Below are 13,445 nucleotides of genomic sequence, written 5' to 3' on the forward strand. Positions count from 1 at the left end.
CAAGCAGGAAGACCCAGCAGACAGAGTGAGCGGTCCTGACAGTGCAGCCGCCACACAGGCCCGCCTGAACCCACATGCAGGGTTTGTGCTTAGCTGGGCTGAAGAGGGTCTGTTCTGGCTGATTTTTTCTTCTTTTTTTTCTTTGTTTATTTATAAAAGATTTCCTTTTTCTGTATGTGTATTTTTGCCTGCATGTAATTATATACACTACTGTGTGCAATGTCCACTGAAGCCAGCAGAGGGCATTGGATCCCCTAGAACTGGAGAGCTGTCATGTGGGTAGTGGCCCCAGTCCTCTGCAAGGGCGACAGGCGTTCTTAACCACTGCACTATCTCTCCAGCACCCCTCTTCTTTCTTTCCTTCCTTCCTTCCTTCCTTCCTTCCTTCCTTCCTTCCTTCCTTCCTTCCTTCCTTCCTTCCTTCGATACATGGTTTCTCTATGTAGCCTTGACTGGTCTAAAACTCACAGATATCCACCTGCCTCTGATCCCTCCTCCTAGTGCTGTCACATCTGGCCTTGTTTTCATTTTCTGGACTCTTACTTACACTGTGTCCCAGATTGATCTAGCCTGGCACTCGCCACACTCAGCAGGGTTGGAGGTGGGTGAGCTTCAAACTCACAGCCTTCTTGTCTCAGCCACACCCAGCTGTGGTGATATTTACCCTCCCTCTGGATGAGAACTTATGGTGGATTCTTAATCACAATTTCCTAGTACATGATGGGGGTAAGAGCTGCCTGGATGCTATAGGCTCAGAAAGAGGAACATCTAGATGAGGTGGCCACTGACTTTGTCCAGGCCAATAGAGCCCACTGGAGCCAGCTAAGTGATCAGTGGGTGGACCACAGCCCACTACAGAACTATGGCAATGCTCAAGACCATGTTATCTCATGAGCTGTCTCTGTCTTAGGATGTAAGAAGCCAATAGGAAAACCAGCCACTGCAAAACTATAACAATAATGGAGCAGTTGTAAAAAACACAGTTCCATAGTGACAGTCACAAAGGACTTACTCTGCCACAAATGGGCACTGAGAGGAAGATGTGACGTCTGTCTCCTTGAGACCTCTGAGCCATGCTTCTGCCAGGAGGAGGAGAGCATGGGAGTGTCGGTGTGACCTTCCCACCGTGATGGCTGCTGGCCGGCATTCGTGGCACTGTGTTGTCAAATAAAGCAGTCTTGAAAACATTCTTGGACAGCAGAGCTCAGGCCCCTCCCCGTTTACTGCCACTCAGTTTCCCACACCTACTCCACTCTCAGGCTGACTACGAGGTTTAGTACAGCAGCAGCATTGACCACTTATCTGTGCACTGAAGAAGGGACACTGGTGAGTGTTCCCAACCACAGTTCCATGAGGGTCCCAATCAAAACACCGGGGCACTAAGAACACTATGTGTTGGGTGTGTATAAAACCAAGGACGTTCATGTCTAGATTAGCTCAAGTCTCCAGGACATTTTGTTCTGGATAAGTACACCTTCCGAACCTGAAACACAGTCCATCTCACTGTTCTCTGTCAGTGTTTTCAATAAACTGTTCTTACTAAACAAACAAAAGCTTTAAATCTGACACACTTCCATCATAACTGTTTTGTATAAGGGACTCAACCTATATCTTTTTACTTCAATTACGTTGTCTCAACCAAGAGCAAATTTGACAGAAGTGTGTAATAAATTATTTAGTTTACTTTAAACTTTACACCCAATGGTCTTATTAACAAATTGAACTAAACAGAGTGTGTGCAACAAAAAGATGCCTGCGTGATGTGCCGTGAGTGTACCTGGAGGGAAGTGAAGTCACTCGTGACCTGTGACCCCAGTGTCAGTGGACGTATGCCATAGGATGGGGCTAGGTGATAGAGGAAAGTGTCAAGAGAATTGTCTCAGATAGGTTCTTGGGGTCACCAGAGAAAAAAAGCCATAAATGAATGGCCTCAACACAGCTTTTTATTTTTTTGTGTCCTGAAAGCTGAAGTCCAGAATGAAGGCTCTCACAGAGGTTCACCTTAGGTTTGGATGGGCACTGAGTCCATGCGCACTCAGGACCACAGAAAGTGGACAGGCACTGATCCTTTCTGATCTTTTCAGTATATCCTGCATCCCCCCAAAAAAACCAAAATAATGACTAATCTCATCCTGAGGGGTTCATTCTCTCATCAGTCTATGCATCTAGGGTGCCATTCAGTCACTTGGGACAGGCATTTGAGTCTAAGAACCAAGCAAAGTCACTGAAACACTGTGTGGTTCTGTCTCCAAATTCCCCAGGTTGTGCATGCAACTATTCCCAGGGCCTAGGGCAGCCGCTGCACTAGGCCACAAATGACACACAGGTCCTCTGACAGCATCTGCTGCTTTGGGAAGCTAGAGGGGATTCCTGCATGTTGAAATAAGCAGTCCCATTTAACAGAGCCCCTGGCTGTGGACTGGTGGGCAGGTTACAGCCCTATCAGCTGCAGGCACGTGTCAACACGCCCATGCTGCTTACCTGAGTCCTGGGAATTGAACCTGCCCTCAAGAGCAGCAAATGTTCTTAATCACCCAACAACACAGGCTGCAACCAGTCAGGTGTTGGCCTTGAACTCACCAGGTAGCTGAGGATGAGCGAGCTTCAGATCCTCCTGCCTCTACCTCAGTGCTGAGATTACAGGCATGCACTATCATGCCGTGTGTATAGTGCTAGGGATTGATCAGGGCTTTGTGCATGCTAGGCAAGCACTGTACTATGATTCAAAGTGTGTATAAATGTGGAGCTGCAGAGATGCGCAAAGGGAAGGGCGCTTGTGCACTTCCATTGGACCTGAGTCCACATCCTTCCACCCACGTTAGGTGACCCAGAACATCTGCGACTCCAGCTCCAGGGCTTTTAACACCTGCTTCCCAGCACCAAGACACACGGTCACATAACTGAGTGAATAAGCATGGTGTGGTGACACCTTTTCTCTACATGTGAGGCAGCAGCAGTGGGGTCCTACAGCTCAAAACCAACCTGATCTAAATAGGCTTCCAAGGAGGTTGGAGGCTACACAGGCCCTATCTCACAAACAAACAAACAAACAAGGTTGTTTTAAGTCTTACCACGTGGGGAGTTTACATTTACCACAGAATGAGTAATTATGAGGATTAGTGGAAACAATGTTCCTGTCGTTTGGGGAGACTACACACTTTCCTGCTGGTCAAGTTTGGCAGTGTTTATCTAAATTAAGAGAGGATAGTTTGGTTCTCTGGGATTAGGTCTGTGTCACAGCAAATGCACCAAGAAGGCATCGTGGGTAACTCCAGGAAAATGGTGAGTAAAGGTGAAATCAGCCAGCATACCAAGTTTACTGCTCCTGTGGCCAAGAAGTGGCCCATGGACATCTGACATGGTGGTTCCTGCATCAGAACAGTGACAAGAGGGACCTGCATGCACAAGACAATTCCTTCTGCCACAGTCAGGTCTGACACCAGAGGAGCTAAAAGACCAGGAGAAACGCCACCGTTGGAGATAACTCAGCACACAGTAGATTGGTTAATGTATGTAACAACAAAAAGGGCCTGGTTTGGCATAGCAGCACCTAGCTAGACATGAACTTTATACATGTATTCCCATAAACAAGATAAGCAAGGAAAGGCTTTTATTACACACACAATCTATCCATACGTATAACTTTTACTGCAAGTTTTCAAAGATTTTTTACATTGTGTGTGTGTGTGTGTGTGTGTATGAACACATGTGTGCAGTACCCAAGGCCAGAAGGTTTCATTTGCTGAAGGTGGACTAATGATTTTGCGTACTAACCCTGAACCTGCCCTCGAGAGCAGCAAATGTTATTTTTTGTTTGCTTGTTTTCTTTTTCTTTTCTTTTTCGAAACAGGGTTTGTCTGTATAGCCCTGGCTGTCCTGGAACTCACTTTGTAGACCAGGCTGGCCTCGAACTCAGAAATCCGCCTGCCTCTGCCTCTCAAGTGCTGGGATTAAAGGTGTGTGCCACCACGCCCAGCTGAGAGGAGCAAATGTTCTTAATCACCCAGCTACCTGTCCCTCCTCATCATCTTCCTTTTTTTTCTTCTAGATTTATTTACTTATATAAGTAGCAGTCTTCAGATATACCACAAGAGGGCATCAGATCTCATTACAAATGTTTGTGAGCCACCATGTGGTTGCTGGGAATTGAACTCAGGACCTCTAGAACAGCCAGTGCTCTTAACCACTGAGCCATCTCTCCAATTCTCTGGTTTTTTGTTTTTTTGTGACAGCATCTATGTAGTCCTAGTGTCCTGGAATTCATTATGTAGACAAGGCTGGCCTCAAACTCAGATCTGCCTGCCTCTTCTTGCCAAGTGCTGGGGATTAAAGGGTGTGCCAAGAGACCTGGCTCTCTTTTTCAGACAGGGTCTGTCTCACTAGGTAACCCTGGCTACTGAAAGATCCTCTTGCTTCTGCCTCTTCAATTCTGGAATAAAAAATGTGTGTCACCACACCTAGCTGCGCATGTCTTTAATCCCAGCACTCGGGAAGCAGAGGCAGAGGACTAGAGTGAGACCCATCTCAAAACAAGTAAATAAAATGTTATAGAATTCAGTTCTATCCAGTGAGAATGCTATAAAGCTTTATCAGTTTAAAGGTTGTTTCTCACAGTACATCTAAGTGCAGTGTCCAGCAATGCTTTCATCTTCTGCAGCAAGCCCCAGCTTCTTAGCCCTAATACCAGGTGCAGGATGAATGTGCTGGCAATCACAGTAATATCAAAGTCACAGCAATGACTTTGAGCACTTCGTGACAGGAGGCTCTCATCAGAGGCTGAATTCTCTAACCGAAATTAACCCAGTCTGTGATTCCTGGTCTGTGCAGTTAGTTTTAAAGCAAACTAAAGGTGATTAATGTTGTCACAGCATGTCAGCATGTGTGGAACTACCACTGCTAGACAATCCTTCAAGCTTCCCGCAGATTTCCCAGACTGCATTCCCTCAGCTACACAGAGGAACACATTAGCCCGTTCTTAGCAGAATAAAGTTCTCTACTTCCATTTCCATAAAGATACAGACATTTATTATATGGGGAAACATGTTACCCTCCTTACACCTCGAGGCCTTCTGCACGGTTTATATATTAAACTTCAGCGGCACCAAATAAGCATTGCAACCACACAATTCGATCAAATTCAAGTCCAGTGATATTAAGTGATTATATTTATTTGGCTGGGGCATCCAATTATGGTCATGTAGAAAATTCTAACTTAGCAAGGCATAGTGGAGCATAATTTAATCCCAGCACTCAGGAGGCAGAGGCAGGATGACCTCTGAGTTCAAGGCCAGCTTGGTCTTCATAGAGAAACCCTGTCATTTAAAACAACAAACCCTAACATGGGAAAGTGGAAGGCTGCAGTGGTGACCTCTGCAATCTTTCTAGGCATGGAGAGCTAGAAAAAGAGACAGAGAAACTGCTAGCCTGACGAGTTAATTAAGCTGAGGAGTCTTAACCACCCTGAATCACTGCAGAAGCCATGTAGGGTTTTACATCATTTTATGGCTTACTACTACCTCTTTTATTCAAGAGACAAATAGCCTTTAGAACCAATGGACATAAAAACATGGCATCGTGGACAAAACCCACAGCTACAAACTAGTGGGAAAATGGGTTTCAGCACCCACATTCTAACAGGACATTAAGTGATCAGAGCAGAGCTCACTTTAGAAATCAGGGGCAAGCTGGGCGTGGTGGCACACACCTTTAATCCCAGCACCTGGGAGACAGAGGCAGGAGGATTTCTGAGTTTGAGGACAGCCTGGTCTACAGAGTGAGTTCCAGGACAGCCAGGGCTATACAGAGAAACCCTTGGGAAAAAAAAAAAAAAGAAAAAAAAAATCTTAGGGGCTCCCACTACCCACCTTTCCCTACTCAACAACCAGAAATAAGTATTACAATCTGGAATTCTCTTAAAAGTTGTTTTTAAGGCAGGGTCTCTCTACAGAGCCCTGGCTGTCCTGAAATTCACCTTGTTGATCAGGCTGGCCTTGAACTCAGAGATCTGCTTGCCCCTGCCTCCCAGTGCTCTGTTTAAAAGTGTGCACCAGCATGCCAGGCTCTTGTTTTTTAAAATGCAGCACAGCATTTGAAGAGTCACAGAAGGTCCCTTTCCTGTGCTTGAGGTATGTGCATCTCTACTTAGTTACTAAGTTTCAAAAACCATCAGGGCAGCAGGTGTAGCAGTGGGTAGGGTGCTTGCCTAGTATGAGAAAGTCAGGGTTTTTTCTCCAACACAGCGTAAATAGCATTGTGGCACATACCTGTAATCCCAGCCCTTGGGATGTGGAGTCAGGATTAGAAATTCAAGGTCATCCTTGGCTACAACACCAGCCCAAAACAGTCTGGGCTGAAACTTATCTCAAGAAAACAAAACAACCAAAACCAAATCTCTGGCATTCTTAAGGAGTGACATTGCATTTTTTTTTTTTTTTACTCCTAACCTACACACAGCCTGAACTCTTCCCAAATAGGGAGTTCTGCATTTGCCGGAAGTCTCAGTGGCTCCAAACCCAGGCTGGTGGTAAAGTGTCTGCAGGGGCTGGAGTCACTTACCTGCCTACTGCTAGGATCCTTGGTGTGGCTTTTCAGCAAGACTCACTTCCTGAACATGGCAAAACATGATGCAGCAGCAAATCCATTCAGTTCTGGAATACGTTAAAAATTCAACGTAGTCCTTGGGATTCTCCCCACGTCCCCCCAAAAGATGCATCCAATTAGCCATGGAACATGCTACTTTTCAGTGACTTTTGGATGCCTGCAAAGTTTTATGAAGGCTTGCTTCCACATGCTACAAATACTGACAGACCTGAGGCCCACTTACTGAAGTTTATCCTGAACCAGCTTTCCCACCTCTTTCCATGTTGTCTCAGTACATGACACAGGTGTGTTACACAGCGCTGACTGACCATTAAGAAGCCGTTTTGTTGCCTTGGAATGTTTTACAACATACTTAAACCCTGTGGACTTACAGATTTTTCTAGGCAGCATGGAAGTGCAATGCTCCTGGATGTGCTAATGTGAGAAGTGTCTTTCAAGTTAAAGAGTAACCTGAAATGCTCTGGTGTGACCATATACTCTACTTAAAGAGTTACTAAAAAACAAAACATGGTATGTGCTCTGACAGTCCCAGTATTGGGGGGTTGTATGTGACGTTTAACACATTATCTTTCTCCTTTTGACTGCATTTTTCAGAGGGCATGTTTATATGTTGTCTGTGTCTCTGAGGAATGCGCTGACATTGTGTAATGTAAATACAAATGATGCATCTGTAGCACGTGTACACGTACACAGACACAGAGAGCAGAGCCTCAGACCACAGAAGTTGTGCTCTCGGGATTCACCCGCAGGAGCCGGGATGCGTTCCGGAGGTCCTGCAGCTGCTTGGCGGGCTTCCCCACACCTTCCTCAAACCTCCTCTCCACCACCGGGAGGACAGTTTCATAGAGAAAGGATGCGTTCTGCCTAATGAAGGCCTTCTTCTCGGGGTCCTGCTCACAGCGCAGGCTGTAGTCCACATGCTGCACAGCCACCAGGATGACTTCCACCAGGCTCTCCAGAAGCACCATGTGGAGCTCGGGGAAGTACAGTTTCAATGCCTCCTCCAGGAAGCCCATGGTCTGCTTGGTGAAGGCTACCACCGTGTAGCTCAAGTTCACCCAGCAGTCATCTCCTGTGTACTGCTCAAAGTTACTGACCCCGCAACTTCTCATCTCCTCCTTGAGCTTGCCCAGGGCCTCAGGAGTCATCAGGTTCATGCGGCGCCACATCTCCTCCGAGTTTCGGTGCTTGGTGGCTTCAATAATAATCTCCTTGTAACTGTGCAGGGCCCCCTGGATGTCCTTCACCAGCAGGGCGTGGATGATGAAGGTGAGGTCCAGCCCAATCTCTCCCAGCTGCTGGCAGTGCTCCTTGGCCACCTTCACACACTCAGCAGCGGTGGACAGGCTCTCCTTGCTGTCAAAAACCTGCTTGCTGAAAGCATCCACGAACATGCCCATGGCCGACCTTGCCCAGACCACAAAGGCAGAGTAGCAGCCACTGTCGGTGCCTGCAAAGTCCGTCTCAAACTCTCTCGCGGTCTCTAGGAGGCTGGTAAAGAAGACGTGGCACAGCTTGTGAATGTAGAGCAGCGTGGCGCCCTCAATCCGGAGCTGGCGGATGGCAGTGTGCACGGCTGCCGCCCTGTTCCTCAGAAACAGCTCGCAAGCCTTCGTGCACTGGCCCAGCCGGATCAGCTGAGACACGGCCCTTCGAGTAGCCTTGGGGCCGCCTCTCAGAGAGCGATCCGGGGAGAGCTCAAACACAAGCACCTCGGTGAGCTGTCGCACTCGTTCGTCCACTTTGGCCCTCAGCTCTTTCACAGGAGGTGGGCTGGGCTTATCTTCCAGGTAGTGATTTAATTTGTCCAGCAAGTCCACGGCACCCTCAAAGTCCCTCTGTGCAATACAAACATCCAGGTCTTCCGGCAGCTCCTGGATCCACTCCATGGAAAGGTCAACCTTTTCCTCCTCCGCCTCGGGGGTGGCCAGCTCTTCATCATCCTCGTCCTCAAACGGGTTGCTGCCCTTGGAAGTGACCGGTGGTGGCGCACGCGGGGCTGCTGCTTCCTCCTGCTCCCGCCTCCTCTTGTCGCTGAGGGCCCTCTTGGTTTCCTCCAGCACTTCCAGCCACTCGCGCTTGATCTTGGCATTTTCCGCCTGGAAGATTCGGCTCTCGGGGAACATGAGCAGCTTGAACATGTCTTTCATGGGCGGATTGTCCTTGACGTTGACCACCGCCAGGCGGTCCAGGGGGTAGAGCGCATTGTAGCGGTACATGCCTCGCCGTTGTGGCAGCCAGGTGGCCACCAGCAGACAGTCGTTCATGAGGAAGCCGTGCACGCGCTGAAGCTGGGCCATGTGGTCCGCGTCGTATTCCACCAGGTCCCCGTTGTACACCAGGTACTGACCTGGCGTCTCCAACAGGTCCCGGCAGCCCTCCACCTTCTCCAGCAGCGTGGTGAGCGTTCGCTGCTTGCCCTCCTCGCCCGTCCCGGGACCCTCTCGAGGGACGCCCGCCGGCCCGGGCAGGAAGCCCGCCTGGGCCGCCCCGCGCTCCCGCGGCCCCGCGCCGGCCGTGTCCTCACCCGCGGAGGCGCCCGCGGCGGCGGCGGGCAGCAGTGCCAGCGGGATGCTCTCCAGGCTGCTCTTCTGCTCCGTCAGCAGGTGGCTCAGCTGGTACATTTCGCTCTCCAGGTAGGAGATCTCCCGCGCCGTCTCGATGAACTGCCGGTAGTTCTGGTAGACGTTGCGCTTCAGGTTCTGCGCCGTCTCCTCCGCCAGCGCCTGCACCCGCTGCCGGTGCTCCTGCAGGTCGCGGTCGCCGTCCGACTGCTGCGACAGTTGCTTCACGTACAGCCGCGCCTCGAAGCCCCCCGACTCCAGCTGCCTCCGCAGGCGGCTCGCACCGCTGTCCGACATGGCTGCCACTCGTCCTGCTCCCGCGGCCCGCAGTGGCTGTCACTCGCCGCCTCCGGGCCCCACCCGAGCCCGGTGGAGAAGGCAGCTGAGGAAGCGGGGCGGGAGCAACACCCAAACGCCTGCGCTGGAGCGGAGCGCTGCATTGCGCCTGTGCCAGAGTGGAGCCGCCCTCACTGCGCCTGCGCCCGGGGCGGAGTGCGGACAACGCGCCTGCGCGGAAACGGCAGCGTCTTAAGGCGCGTGCGCGGACGAGCCAGCACGGAAGTCAGAGGAGGGTCGGGCACGGACCAGACTTGACGTGTGACGCCGGACCTCAGCGGCGGTCAGGAGACAACCGGCTGCCTAAAGCGGTCCCCAGCCCGAGCCCAGCGTTCCTAAGCCTGTGCCCGCGGGGCAGCGCCGAGACACCTTCGGTTAGGCGTTCGAGGCGAGCCCCGCGCGCCCTGACAGCGGGGCCTGGAGGCCTCGCGAGATCCGTGCGCCGCACGAGCCCGACCGGCCTCTTGGGAGCGGCCGAGGTGGGAGTATCGGGATGGACGAGGATCTGGTGGTCGCGCTGCGACTGCAGGAGGAGTGGGACGTGCAGATGGCACGGCGCGCGGCGGCGGCGCGGGAGCCTGTGTCGTTGGTGGACGCGTCCTGGGAGCTGGTGGACCCCACCCCGGACCTGCAGGCGCTCTTCCTGCAGTTTAACGATCGCTTCTTCTGGGGTCAGCTGGAGGCGGTGGAGGTGAAGTGGAGTGTGCGCATGACCCTGTGAGTGCGCCCGCGAACGGCTCGGAACGTCGGGAAGGGCCAGGCCGCAGAGTTGTCGTTGGTGTCCCCGCCTCGCGGCGCAGGGAGAGGTCGCCAGGAGACGTGCCCACTCCCCAGTCCCGGGCCCAACGTCCCTCAGTGATGAACCAGCAGGATCCCTTATCAAAGTTTGGGAAATCCTATTTGAGATAGTAATCTGCCCCGCACATACACTGTCACATAGCAGCCTGAGGAAAAGCAGGCTAAGGCGTAGTGTACTTCTAGCCTCATACCAGCCCTGTGACTGTTTTGGGAGAAGTGTCCTTGTATGCCTGTGCGGAGAGGAGAAGGTGACAGTGGGTGAGGGTTAGCAAGTGTTAACTCTGAAGCCGAGTGTCCCACTCAGGAAAGCCATCCTCCAATCAGGGACGTTTTCTTGTGAAACAGTTCTTGCCCAAGAACTGTTAGGGATTTGCTGCCCCCTCCCCCCTTTTGGGGGGAAGAGGGGAGAGGGCCTCACTATGTATCTGTGGCTGTCCTGGTACTTACTTTGTAGACCAGGCTGGCCTGGAACTCGGAGATCCTCCTGCATCTGCCTCCCACGTGCTGGGATTAAAGGCCTGCACCACCATGCCAGGCTAAGGTTTGCTTTTTGTTCTGTCTCCTCTGTGCATTTGTTGACCGTAATCCATTGTTGTGACTGTTTTCCAGGTGTGCTGGGATCTGCACCTATGAAGGGAGAGGAGGCATGTGCTCCATCCGTCTCAGTGAGCCCCTGTTAAAACTGAGACCAAGAAAGGACCTTGTAGAGGTATTCTTTGAATAAGCCTGGTTCTCAACAAGTCGATTTGCAGGATTTATTTATTTATTTTTAAGAGATGGGTTCTTTGTTTGTTTTTCGAGACAAGGTTTCTCTGTGTAGTCCTGGCTGTCCTGGAACTCACTCTGTAGACTGGGCTGGCCTCGAACTCAGAAATCCCCCTGCCTCCCAAGTGCTGGGATTAAAGGCGTGTGCCACCACCACCCGGCTAGAGATGGGTTCTTGATAGCAGCCCATGCTGGCTTCAACTGAACACAAGATCCTCTTGCCTCTACCCAAGGGTTTACAGCTATGCACCACCATTCCTGACCAGGATATTTTGTTGATTTTAAGAGACAAGAGTCTCTGTTCCTTAGGTTGGCCCTGGTCTTTATGCTTCTCTTGCTTCAGCCTCCCCAGAGAGCTGTCATTCACATACCCAGCTATTTTTAGAGGGGTTGATGGTGAACTGATCTCAAACACCTGAGCTTTCTGCCTCCATCTTGAGATTTGGGACCACGGGTACGCTCCAGGCTGTCGGCTCTTTCAGTGTTGGCATTTCCGTATCAGCATCTGGAGTCTGTATTGTAGTTTTCACTGTCAGGATTTTGAAGTTTTTGTGTGGTTGGATTCATTGACCTTTTGGGTTTGGGTTGGTTAGTTAAGTTAAATGGGCCTTTGTGAACAATGTTAATTCTGTGAAGAGGATTGTTGACTGGGTTCTGCAGAGCTTGGAATATTATATGTAAAGGTTTGTACTTGGGTCTGCAGAAGGATAAGACTACAGGTTAAGAAAGAGAATTCATGCCGGGCAGTGGTGGCGCACGCCTTTGATCCCAGCACTTGTAGGCAGAGGCAGGCAGATTTCTGAGTTCAAGGCCAGCCTGGTCTACAGAGTGAGTTCCAGGATAGCCAGGGCTACACAGAGAAACCCTGTAAAAAAAAAAAAAAAAAAAAAAGCGAATTCATTTTATCTTTAGACATGCCCTAGAACATTAATACTCTGGTTTTCTGTTTCAGACTCTTTTGCATGAAATGATACATGCCTACTTATTTGTCACTAATAATGATAAAGACCGGGAAGGACACGGCCCAGAGTTCTGTAAACATATGCATCGAATCAACCAACTGACAGGAGCCAACATAACGGTATACTGAGCCACACAGGTGTGGGGAGCAAGCAAGATCAGGGTTTTACTGTCTAGCCCAGTCTGGCCTCAAACTCAAAATTCTCAGTCCAAGTGGTGGGATTATGGGTATGTGCTACCAAACCCAGTAGCCATTCATTCAGTAAAAGGGAACTAGGTGGAAACAGGTATTTTTAGCCTTGAGCAAAAGCCCAACCATCTAGGCTCTAGGTGGAGTGGCTAAGGAGCCAGCAAGCCTCTTTGCTGGGGCTTCCATCAACTGCAGGTCAGCATCTTAGGCATACATTATACTCCTCTGGGCCTTCAGGGGCAGCTCCAGCTCATCCTAAATTCTCCCACATCTGTCATAGTCCCTCATCGTCCCGACAGTGACAGTGTTGGAGGAGATATCACAGCCAGGGCTGAGGTGTGCTGTCCCTACACTAGGGGTCATGCGTATATCCAGAACTATCTGTTGCTATGCAATGATGTAACAGAAGTGCCTGCGTTTTGAGCTCTTGACCGTAAGGATGTACAGTGTCTCAGCACCCTGAGCACTGACTAGATGTTAATTATGGGGTTTTGTTTGTTTCCTTGGGAAGGATCTGGCTGTTGGTTCAGCCCTTTAGCAGTTTTTATCATTTCTAGGAACTTAAGGAAATATATGTGCTTTCTAACATTTCCCTTTTTACTTAGTTTTATTTTCTATGTGCATTGATGCTTTGCTTGCATGTGTGTCTATGGGAGTTACAGCTGTGAGCTATATTGTGGGTGCTGGCAATTGAACCCAGAGCCCTCTGGAAGAGTAGCCAGAGCTCTTAACCAATGAGCCATCTGTCCAGCCCCATGGTCTCAGCCCTTTCTCCCTGTTGGCAGCTTATTAAGGTGCTGTGGTCAACCTCTTTGGGTCTAGCTTTTAGTGGTGGTGGTGTTCGCTCTCTGCAATGTTTGCTTTCATGGAGGTGTTTTCTGGTTGTGGGTTTTCCCCCACCAAAATCTTATATATATATATATCTGCTTCTATCTTTATACAGTAGGAAGTTTTAAATTGCCTGATGTTTCCCATTATAGTGAACTTCTGAAAAGAAACTAATATAGTAGCTGTCACCAAATGGACCTTTTTAGAAATGTCTGAGAAATGGAATATCTCAAAACAAAAAGACTCCTTGGGTAAAATGCCTCGTTAGATTGTCTACCTTTTCCTGACTGCTGGCCACTCCTCTGCCCAGGTCTACCACACTTTCCACGATGAGGTGGATGAGTATCGCCGGCACTGGTGGCGCTGCAATGGACCCTGCCAGCACAGACAGCCCTACTACGGCT

At 50.1% G+C, this 13,445-nt stretch overlaps 3 protein-coding genes across 4 annotated transcripts in view; 2 read left to right on the forward strand and 1 right to left on the reverse strand.

Annotated features, from left to right (window-relative positions):
* Nucleotides 1-1,695, forward strand: part of Gnpat (glyceronephosphate O-acyltransferase) — a 28,284-nt gene extending 26,589 nt beyond the window's left edge. The window contains exon 16 of one of the 2 annotated variants that reach the window (XM_021169384.1): nucleotides 911-1,695. In XM_021169384.1, the coding sequence (XP_021025043.1) occupies nucleotides 911-954 (44 nt within the window). In that variant the 3' untranslated portion in view covers nucleotides 955-1,695. The remainder of the gene's footprint in view (nucleotides 1-910) is intronic. The other variant, XM_021169385.2, reaches the window with a different exon arrangement.
* Nucleotides 1,696-5,152: 3,457 nt separating this feature from the next.
* On the reverse strand, nucleotides 5,153-9,567 carry Exoc8 (exocyst complex component 8). The gene has a single exon (XM_021169862.2). It carries the CDS (start codon nucleotides 9,459-9,461, stop codon nucleotides 7,311-7,313), a length of 2,151 nt encoding a protein of 716 aa, XP_021025521.1. The 5' UTR covers nucleotides 9,462-9,567; the 3' UTR covers nucleotides 5,153-7,310.
* A 16-nt stretch (nucleotides 9,568-9,583) lies between these two features.
* The window catches only part of Sprtn (SprT-like N-terminal domain), a 6,948-nt gene continuing 3,086 nt past the window's right edge, over nucleotides 9,584-13,445 (forward strand). Inside the window, 4 exon segments of the mRNA XM_021169863.2 lie at nucleotides 9,584-10,217; nucleotides 10,908-11,007; nucleotides 12,016-12,144; nucleotides 13,352-13,375. Coding sequence (XP_021025522.1) covers nucleotides 9,994-10,217; nucleotides 10,908-11,007; nucleotides 12,016-12,144; nucleotides 13,352-13,375 — 477 coding nt within the window. The 5' untranslated portion in view covers nucleotides 9,584-9,993.

The sequence above is a fragment of the Mus caroli genome, chromosome 8 (assembly GCF_900094665.2).
Source record: "Mus caroli chromosome 8, CAROLI_EIJ_v1.1, whole genome shotgun sequence".
Classification (NCBI taxonomy): Eukaryota; Metazoa; Chordata; class Mammalia; order Rodentia; family Muridae; genus Mus; species Mus caroli.